This window comes from Montipora foliosa, chromosome 2 (genome assembly GCF_036669935.1).
Source record: "Montipora foliosa isolate CH-2021 chromosome 2, ASM3666993v2, whole genome shotgun sequence".
NCBI lineage: Eukaryota > Metazoa > Cnidaria > Anthozoa > Scleractinia > Acroporidae > Montipora > Montipora foliosa.
The window spans coordinates 46,785,102-46,795,101 of record NC_090870.1 but is presented as its reverse complement, the minus strand read 5'-3'; the positions used below and the strand labels follow the sequence as shown (position 1 = coordinate 46,795,101).

Sequence of the window (10,000 nt, the reverse complement as noted above, 5' to 3'; positions counted from 1 at the left end):
ATGTAAGCTGATACTGTAGCTGGGATTTAGTAAGTCAACAGCAATGCAACAAATGCAAGATCTGAGGTTGAAAGTTTACCAAAACTTTGTAGAAGAAGAATAATTAATTTTGGTTTGCAGGATCTGTTTGCTAGCCTTCATCAAAGATTTTCTTGGATGTTGAAAGCATGTGGTAACCGAGTCACAGAAAAGCTTCTTGAGGGACCACCAAAGGTACAATGCACATCTGCAGTAAGATAGTGTAATGTTGCTTGAAATGCAATTTAACATATGGAAAGTGACATGGGACAAACTGACTTTAATTTATGTATACACTGTAATTGGGACACATATACAGGTGTAGTGTTGGAAAGATTATTGGGGTGCAGGGATGGCACAGTGGTGAGAGCACTCACCTCTCACCAATGTGGCCCGGGTTTGATTCCCAGACTCTGTGTCATATGTGGGTTGAGTTTGTTGGTTCTCTACTCTGCACCGAGAGGTTTTTCTCTGGGTGCACTGGTTTTCCCCTCTCCTCAAAAACCAACATTTGATTTGCATTAATTGATTTCAGTTTATAGTGTCCCCAATTAATTCTTCAGCGCTAGGACGACTAGACACTTAAAATAAGTTCCTTTCCTTTCCTTTGTCTAAATTAAAGTTTAAATTTTTCAGGAAGAACTCTTCACAGATCTGGAAATGCAGAGCGAAGACCACCTCCAAGGTACTTTAAATGCATGTGTAACAGTGTATATGATTTTTCTACTTTTGTTACGGAGAGAAACCCTTCATGGCATAACCCTTGATCAATGTGATCTGGAAGTTAGAGAATGTCTCATAAACAGGAAGTTGTTCAGTGCCACTATCCATGTGCAGTACTGTCTTTAGGAGACTGTGTGTTCTGTTTTCTGTATCATCCCACAGAGTTTATGTACAAGTGTTAATACTGGACCTACAGATTTTGGTCTTTGTCTGAGATAAGTCCAGAAAGGAAGTGATCACAAGGTAGCACTCAGAAGTGATCACAGGGAAACACACAGGGTTTTTGATAGCTTTTCAAATTACCAGACATGATTATTTTCCATTGCAAGATCAATTTCAAGTGCCCTGGGAGCAAACCGTCAAGGAGGCCTGGGTCCCCTATAAATTGCTCTAAATGAAACTCTCAGAAATGCTGTTTACATTCTTGAGTTTGGAGAAAAAAAGAAAAGTAATTAAAGCTTATCGCATGAATGAAATGCCAACAGATCGATTATTCCATTTAGTAAGCAAAATAAGTTGATGTGACCTCTTGTTAGTTTGAAGGATCTATATATTGCTTGAGCTTGTCCTGTGTTTCTTTAGCCCATGGCTTCCTGAGATACCCAAGTCCAAAAAGGGAAAAGAGAATCCAACAAATCTACAAATGTATAGCATCAAAGTACCGGATATGAAATGGTAAACAACTGGACGAAACGTCCGGCCTCCACCCTCAAAGGAAAACCCTGAGTACTTTAATTTGTGATCTCAGTTATTCAAGGACCCTGAGAGTTGTTACAGCTGTGGTCTTGGTCCATAGTCTCTTGATATTGATCGAACCAAAACTTAGCTCACTGGCTCTGACATTTTTAACTAACCACCAAAGAGTTTACTTGTGCCCTGTTTACACCAAACCTTAACCGTGTTTTAAAAATGTTTAGATAAACACGGTTTTAAAGTGTTTTCTTTTTCAATCATGTGCACTGATTTTTGTCAACTACAAATTTCGCACAGATCAATCTGAATCTCGTGTAAAAGCCAGTCCTACATTTTCTGGCTGATTTTCATTTTGTTAAACCCAGTTTAAGTAAACATGTCTTGTTGGTGTCAATGGGGTATTAGTCTTTATGTACATGTACAAACAGTAGTTACATGTAACTATATATATCCACACTGAAAATACCGTTTTATTCCTTTTCAGATACCAACACTAACAGCCAAGAAGGTGAACAATAACATTCATTTTGTGGTCACTTGGTGATGTTCATTCCGTACAATAAAATGGTTTCCTTCAAAATGTAATAATGTCAATGAAGACAACTTCAGAGAAACTGAATGGAAGCATGAGCAATTAATAAGTAGCTACATGTACCGTCAGTCTACACTATAGTAAAGGTAGCTTAGTTGTAGCATGCACACCTAATCTCTACATCTACATGTATCTCATCTCAATCTAATATGCAAGTTTCAATCTTATTTCCTCTTAATCTCAAATTATGCATGCATTCTGTTAACACCGTATCCCACAACTGCATGCGGCCTTATTTTCGAGTTCATCATGGCAGAGGCAAGGTTAGATCTTTTCGGGTCTACTTGAATGTTTATTCAGTAACAGGAAATGTGGTAGACACGTAATGATCTGTTGAGTTTTGGCAATGGCAATACTGCAGGGAGTTTGGAAACAACACCTAAGGCCACACGCGGTTGTGAGATACGGCATTAAAATTTTTCTTCCCAGTACTCTAAATTATGTCACCAGATCACCTGGCTTTGGAGGAAATGATATTCACTGGTCTAACTACAATCCTGGCCAAAAGGTTTGAGGACACACCCCTTTTCCGTTGCAATGTTATAGAGTGTAATCATTATTTTCAAGTTGCCTGTAATTTTCACTCACAAAAACAACTTTAATCAATTTTGTCCCTCACACCTCCTGAACAATGTTGAAGTCCATGCCAAGATCTTTAAAAGTGTTTGCCTCAGGACACCCAACAATTAATTAATAATTTAATTAAGGGAACAACTATTTTAGTGAAGAAAAGTCAAATTGTTCCAAACTTTTTGACCAGGATTGTTGCTCAGCTGCAGTGACATTTTCTTACTCTGTAATTTTCTCTTTCTTTCAAGTTTTTCATTTCGTACGGCATAAAATCAGTTCACTGAAGTCATGTCAATTTGAACCAATAATGTTAACCCTACACTGTACCTGTGCACTGTGGTATGTGTGAAGTGTGGACTTTAAAAAAAACTTAATTTTGTTGAATGTATTCTGTATGTTTGGTTTTTGTTTGTTTGTTTTTTTTTTTTTTGTTTTGTTTTTTTTGTTTAATAACTATCTGAATTCTGTCATTAGGTGAAGTGAGCGGACCAATTTTCACATCCCTTCGACACATTTTAAAGGTACTAGGGTAACCTTCATGTGCAGTGTATCAAACATACACTCTTTCTCCCCTTTGATACACATAGCATCTTCTACAGCCACAATGTTATTATGAATAAATGGAGAGCAGCAACGTTAATCTTGCCAACCAGATTACCTGTAGTGCTGGATAAAGGCTAGATTTTCAAATTCAGGATTTTGTTAGTACTTGTAACTGAGAAGGCTTGTGGTCACCACAAGATTCGGATGATTGCTGGAAAGTTTTGGGATCTTTATTTTCCAATTATCTTCGTTGCTATGCTGGTTTTGTGCGTTTGTGCATGTGTCCCTTTTCTTTCATTGGTTCCACTCTTCGGCATTTTGTTTGCTTTCACAAGTTCAATAAGTATTTTTTTAAATTTCAAAGATATCCCAACAGTGTTGAAACGTAACATTTTATTGCCATTCAATTTCTTACTTTAAAACAATCAACGTTTTTAAGGTCATTTTCGAACGTCATTCCGTTGTTTCCCCCTCTGAATCAACTGCATTGTTAACTGCATTTCAAATTGGTTAATTGACTATTTCCCATTCCCATAATGCAATACGTTCTGGGGTTTCTTTACATAAAATCAATACAAGTTAATTACTGATGAAATGGTATATGAAATGAATCAATAATTACTCTTGGGACTGTATCATGCTTCAGTGAACTGGGTATCCATTGTTTTAATGCAAATAACCCCCACGAAATGAACTCAACTGTATCGTGGGATTTGCAAAAATAGCAAATAAAAGTGTTATCAAATGACAGTCTCGCTGGTTTAAATCTCCTTATGTCATAATAGCTGATCAGCGATGGAAAAAATAATACCAATTTATGATGTAGTTTATCCTTATGCACACAATTTCGACAGCAGCTAATCCCCTTTCATACCAATTATTGTTCCACTGTAAAATCTCAAATTAAAACCACTCGCAGCACATCCTTTCCAACATGGAGTGACCAGTGTGGGTGATAATCTTGCAGGTCCTTGGGAGTCACAAGTTTCACTTGCTAGCATTTCATGTCATTCAGGGGAATCAAGTAATTGTACGAGGCAAAAACCAAAAGACTGTGGAGTCAATCCTCGATTGTCTCAAGGTACAAGTACATGTATTGGGAATTCTTATATTCATTGCTTTTTCATGGAATTATAATTTGAAACATTCCACACCTATGTTTGAATGGCTGGCTGCAGTCCATGGCTGTTGAAGTTCGTAATGTACAGTATGTAACCCTTTGCACTGCCAAGATTCTTCTCCCCCCCTCCCCCCCCATGTTCTTTTACAGGGTTTTTTTTTTTGTGGTGGTGTTTTTTCTTTTTTTTCCCCATTTTTGAGAGACAGCATTGTGGGAATACTATAGGGAGCATAGGGGGTGTCAACACATTTTTGGTGGCTGTAGCAGTCTTTAAGACTGGCAGGCTGACTGACTTTCTTTATAACTGATGAAAAGACAGGTTGATTAGTTATAGTAATAGGACTGAGTGGAGTACAATTCAGGGTGTAATCGGGCGAGTTATTTCAAGCGCGAGGCCGATTTGAAAGTAAGAGCATGATTACCCCTGAACTGTACGACAACGAAGTCCTATTACTAATTAATCGTAACTATAACAAAATGCAAGGATAAAAAGGCTTTGAATACCTTTTTGTGTGAAGGGACCCCTCTCGGAAGATAGTCGTGAATAATTAATTTTCGGCGAATTGACAATAATGGACACTGGTTAGGCTAACTTACAAAAAGATGTATGTGCTATTGACCAAGCGTGAGGTGAAGATGGCTGGATATTGCCCAAGGTCTTGTTTTTGTGTACGTGGATCAAGATGAAGTCAAATTCCACATAAAAGAATGAAAGCAATTTTTTTTTCTTGCATGGAGCAAAACGGCCAGTCCCACGTAGGCAAGATGCAAGTTATCCAGCGGTCAATTTTACTTTACTGGAAACAAATAAAACGTGCATTTAATCTTAATTTTTAGGTTCTTATACCAAGTGGTTGCTGTTCTTGTGTCCCATACAGTACCGAGTACAAGGTATTCTAGCTGTCAGGTTGTTAATGCCCTTATTTCATCGTACATTGAAGTGCGGACTATTTGGTTAGCAGGGATTTAACCTCTTTAGCTTGTACGTTTTGTTTTCCCATTTCAGACCACGTGGTGTTACTCTAGGACACAGTTTCTTTCAAGTGTCGTCTTATGCACATGCATATGTATGCATAACTTATGAGAAACAAAGAATCCCTTGGGAAATCACGTGGTCTGAAATGGGAAACAAAACTTACAAGCTAAAGAGGTCTATAGTAATTTCATGATTCCTAATCTAAAATGCCAATAATGTTTTATTGATTTTATTAATTGTTCCGTTTTCATATCTTATCATATCCTTTCAGGATTCCTGGCAGTGCAACTTTCTTGGTTTGGTTCCTTCAGTGGAAATTCCTCCGCATGTGTTGTCCTCTGACCTTTTTGTTCTTCTTGATGTCATTTCTCCACCGGAGCATGTAAGTGTTTCTTCAATTTTAAGAAACTGCTGCAAGTGGCGTGAGTCCTCCGCTTGACGTTGCACATTTTTTGGACGCGTGGTCAAACGTACCAACAATAATGCTATGTATTCATCGATTGAGAAATTTTGGCACGTCATCATCCAACATGAACTCTCCGCGATATGTCGGGGGCACCCAACGTCAATTTTCGGAAAATATCTGTTCGGAAGACGATTTGAGGTCTAGAATTTTCGGAACATTTGTTGCAAAATGTCTTACTTGCTTGCCTCTCCTAGGATTTTCGAACATCTGAAAAATGGTATAATCGCCCATTTTTAACGGATTTTTACCCTAAAAAGGTCACCTAGAATTTTCGGGGGCCTTTTTTCTGGCTGAAATTTTCGAAAAGGTAAGTTTTGATCCCTATAATTTTCGGATCACTAGACTTTCAGCTAGGAAATCCGAACAGATGAAAAAAATTTTAGGGGAAAAAATATGCCTATATCTGCCGTTTAAATACTAAAATACGTTTAAAAATGCTAATATGCTTAAGTGGTTTTGAACTATATTCTCGTTGGGTGCCCCTGATATGTTTGTTGGTCAATAGTGTTGAAAGATTTAGCAGGGGCTAAGGCGTGCATTGTTGATCGCATTGGCAAAAGTTTCTCCTTCTTTGAAAAATCCGGCAGGATCCATCGTACGGCTGTGCTTACAGTAGTTTTATTACGTCTACAGTGTTGATAGAAAAAGACACGTGGTGAGGACTGCAACTTTGCATTACAGCCTAAAGCCGTAAAATTTGCAAAAAAATAGTTGCTTGTCCAGTGCTGGAAAATCTGTGAAGAATTATATTAATTTTTACATTTAGTAGAACCTCGGAGGCTCACTATCCAGAATCCTACCATCTGATTCGCTCACTTATTTCCCTGCATGTTGATTTACAGATAAGAGCAAGTACTGTCAACGACTTTTTGCACTTCAAATACATGAACATGACTGAATACTAGTAAAAAATCGAAGGGTAGATGCAAGGGTGTTTCTGTTAAGACAAGAAAGATGCTCATTCATTATTGTTGCTTTTAGGCTTCTGAATATTCTATTGGTGAGCAGCTGAGGTGAGTGCGTAAGGCTGAACGCTCTGGTTAGGATAAATAAGTAAATATCTGAGAGGGGATAGGTATTTCCCCAGACATTTCATGCATCAGACGCTTTGTATCTTCAAAAGGAAAACATTATTAGTCATGAAACTTTGCAAATTGTTTTCTCTGGTCTTGGGAACATTGTCCAATATTTAGGATAAGCCGCGAGATCTTCGTTTCGCGATGTGTTTTTCGAACCCGAAAAGTTTTAGTGGTTTTTGACAAACATTCATTTTCCTGGGAAGCCGATTAATACAAACCAAGGATTAAACCTCGCTTAACGAGATACTGAAATTTATTCCTCCATTAGATTCGGTTCCTTAGCGCAAGCTTATAAAGAAAAACACGATTTTTTCCATTGCAAACATGTTTCGAATGAACGTCATCCATATGTGAAAACAGAAACCGCTAGTACGTGTAATATATATACATCGTGCTTGTAAATGTGAAAGCCAATGTGACTAGACAAGACAAAAGGTCAACAATAGCTATATAACCAAAATAGCCAACGAGGATTAACGTGAAAAATCTGGACACATAGTCAGGGTCTCTCCACCGTCACTTTATAATCGCTCTTATTATATCCTTCCACATTTATATCACACCCACTATCGCTGTTTCTTTTGAAGATAATGCCTTTCCTTCTCGCTTTACGGAAATTTTAGTTAAGGTCTATTTGATCCATTTATCGTAGGTCGAATAACGCCCGGAATAGAGAGAGAGAAGTTTTTTTTCTTTTAATTAGAAAACGAAATGTCGTGTCAGTTGTTCATAAATGTCCTTCAAGCAATGATATAGTTCAATCCATTATCCTTGGTGACTCAAACATCAGCTGAATTTGCTCACCTTGCAAATTTTCGAAACAAACACAAACTGGTTTTTGGCAGAAAAATCTTGCCATTAATTAATGCTATGAAATAAATAACTCGCACCGTCTTTGCACGCAGGTTGACGAAAGTGTTTCTGTTGTTTAGGGTACATGCATTGATCGATATCGTTCACAACGATATCTTTTATTGCTGAAAACACAGCGCAATGTTTAATTGTGGTCATCTTTCTGTTTCAAGCAGTGAACCAGACGACTTTCAAGGTTACGGTTTCGTTGTTTGTGGAAAAGAGAACACCACAGGTGCGGCCGGTTCACAATATATGGCTTTAAGAGTCTGGCAAGGATATTACTTTTGTAAAAAACTTTGATAACTTTTTACCCATTTTCTTCCGCATGCAGTTCATCTGTGTTTCTATGTTTCTCCAGATCCCTCCATTCTGCAGAAAATTGAGGAAGGTCTTGAGAATGCCAATCTCTCTGATGCAGTGTTTGATCAGTTGCTAGTGTGTCTTAAGGAGGAGTGGATGGAGTGAGTTTTCCTTATTTGTAAATATTGAAGGCAACTCCATCACTATCTCGATGTCTGCCGTCTGCGTTTCTCATTGGCCGCCAGCGTACTTTAAATACGGAAAGAGAATAGCCCCTTTATTTGCATTCCCTGAAAACGGACAGCAGTTTTTTCCCATGTTTTTTTCGTGGATTTGTTACCACTTAACTGATAACCTTGTGCGGGCGTAAGAAACCAAACCAAGATGTTTGTGAATTTCCACTGAATAAAGCGGAATGATTAGTCTAAAGGATATATCACACAGTAAATTTTACTTTTTTTTGCCTGACAGCAAGGTCAAGGTGATTTTTAAATTTGCCCGCTCAGGCCCCAGCACAAGTGAAGATAAAGAAAAGTAAGTAGTTGAATATTGTAACCTTTTGATCTCGTAACGCTGTTTGTAGATGCAGGCAAATTAATGTAAGATTCCCATAGCTCATGAAAAATATGAATATTTACGAAATCAGGAGTTCAATTTCCACCGAGGCCTGGAAAGCCATCGGTGAATTTAGACGGTGGGTCATGGAAAGTCATGCGAAATATTACTTTTAGTTGGTGTTGAGGAGTGAAAAAAAGTACTTCATAAACGTACAAAATGGTCATGTAAAAAATCATGAAAATTCCTAAAACTAAAATAGCTGAAGATGATTTCACTGATTCCTGGAATGGAATCACCGGCAAGCATTCTGGCAACTGATTGTCGATCTTGCCCTTATCCTAGGCACAATCGTATTTCGTTTTGCATCCCAGATCTTGCATACGATTTATTTTAACTTTTGCTAAATGTTTTTTCCGTTTATCTTTTCATACAGGCTGCTTCGAATTTTAGGCGCCAAGCCTGAAGATGAGATTGTTCTCAAGTTTTGGATGACGGGACTCAACAAACAGTATCGATCTCATCTTCTGACCTGTAGTAGCACGGGCTCATCCTCTTGACGAAGAGAGCGTCATTCGTTTCGGCGTTTCTCTGCAACGTTTCACCTTGGGTTCTGTTTGGAACTAAGTAGAAAGTTTCGGGTATTTGAACTCGCTGCTCAAAGTTGAAATGAATTGTTTTATTACAGTACTTTGATTACAGCGTCCAAAATGGGTCATGATTGCGATGATTGCTGTCGAGGTCTTTCAAAACAACAAGTGCAAAGGTCGACGTCAGCTCCGCTTGTGTCATTGCTTTACCTAATGCTTTGCAAGATCAATGGGTCAGTGTTGATTCAAGAGCATCCCGGCTCCGAGTTCCCTCAGAAATTTTGATGACAGCGATTTCTGGAGAGTTAGCCCTTTTCACGGTTAGTTTTTCTCATTTGCATAACAATGTAATCTAACGTGGATGCGCGAGGCAATTTCGGGTTAAAACTACAAAATAGCCCGAAATTGCCTCACATACATGCTAGATTACATTGTAATGCAAATGAGAAAAACTAACCGTGAAAAGGGCTATTAGGCTGGTCACGTGGCATGGCATACCGCGTACGGCATTTTATGTTCATGTTTTGCGTTTTTGCCGACTTAAATCTCCATCAGTTTTGTAAGCAGTGCTTTCACACAGTTCAAATTAAGGCCATTTCAACAAGGGTTTTAAAAAAACACCTGTAATTGTCGGCGGTTTAATCAGCGATTGTGCCGGGCAAGCCCCAAACGCCGTTTGTTTTCGCAAAAACCAACATTCATGAGACACAAACGGTTCTTTTTTTGGGTATCCGGCAAGCACCGGTTTAATTACATCGCTCAAAAAGACAGCAGACAACGTAAGACTTGTTAAACAGACCCACCATCAAGAAGTTTCTTTTACTGGATAGAAAGCAAAGATTTCTCCTCATAGAAAAGAAATGGTGTTTCTGAGCACAACATTATGTGTGTATGTGTGGTGCTCCGCTGAGAAAGGTTAT

The 10,000-nt window shown here is 38.3% G+C and overlaps 1 protein-coding gene across 2 annotated transcripts in view; it reads left to right on the top strand.

Annotated features, from left to right (window-relative positions):
- The window catches only part of LOC137993328 (folliculin-like), a 21,413-nt gene that overhangs the window by 11,338 nt on the left and 75 nt on the right, over window positions 1-10,000 (top strand). The window contains exons 10-21 of one of the 2 annotated variants that reach the window (XM_068839101.1): window positions 121-213; window positions 655-703; window positions 1,919-1,942; window positions 3,071-3,117; window positions 4,107-4,220; window positions 5,097-5,150; window positions 5,507-5,617; window positions 6,683-6,714; window positions 7,809-7,867; window positions 7,994-8,096; window positions 8,407-8,469; window positions 8,927-10,000. The exon at window positions 8,927-10,000 is cut by the window's right edge and continues 75 nt beyond it. In XM_068839101.1, the coding sequence (XP_068695202.1) occupies window positions 121-213; window positions 655-703; window positions 1,919-1,942; window positions 3,071-3,117; window positions 4,107-4,220; window positions 5,097-5,150; window positions 5,507-5,617; window positions 6,683-6,714; window positions 7,809-7,867; window positions 7,994-8,096; window positions 8,407-8,469; window positions 8,927-9,050 (873 nt within the window). In that variant the 3' untranslated portion in view covers window positions 9,051-10,000. Of the gene's footprint in view, window positions 1-120; window positions 214-654; window positions 704-1,918; window positions 1,943-3,070; window positions 3,118-4,106; window positions 4,221-5,096; window positions 5,151-5,506; window positions 5,618-6,682; window positions 6,715-7,805; window positions 7,868-7,993; window positions 8,097-8,406; window positions 8,470-8,926 lie in introns of both variants that reach the window. The other variant, XM_068839100.1, reaches the window with a different exon arrangement.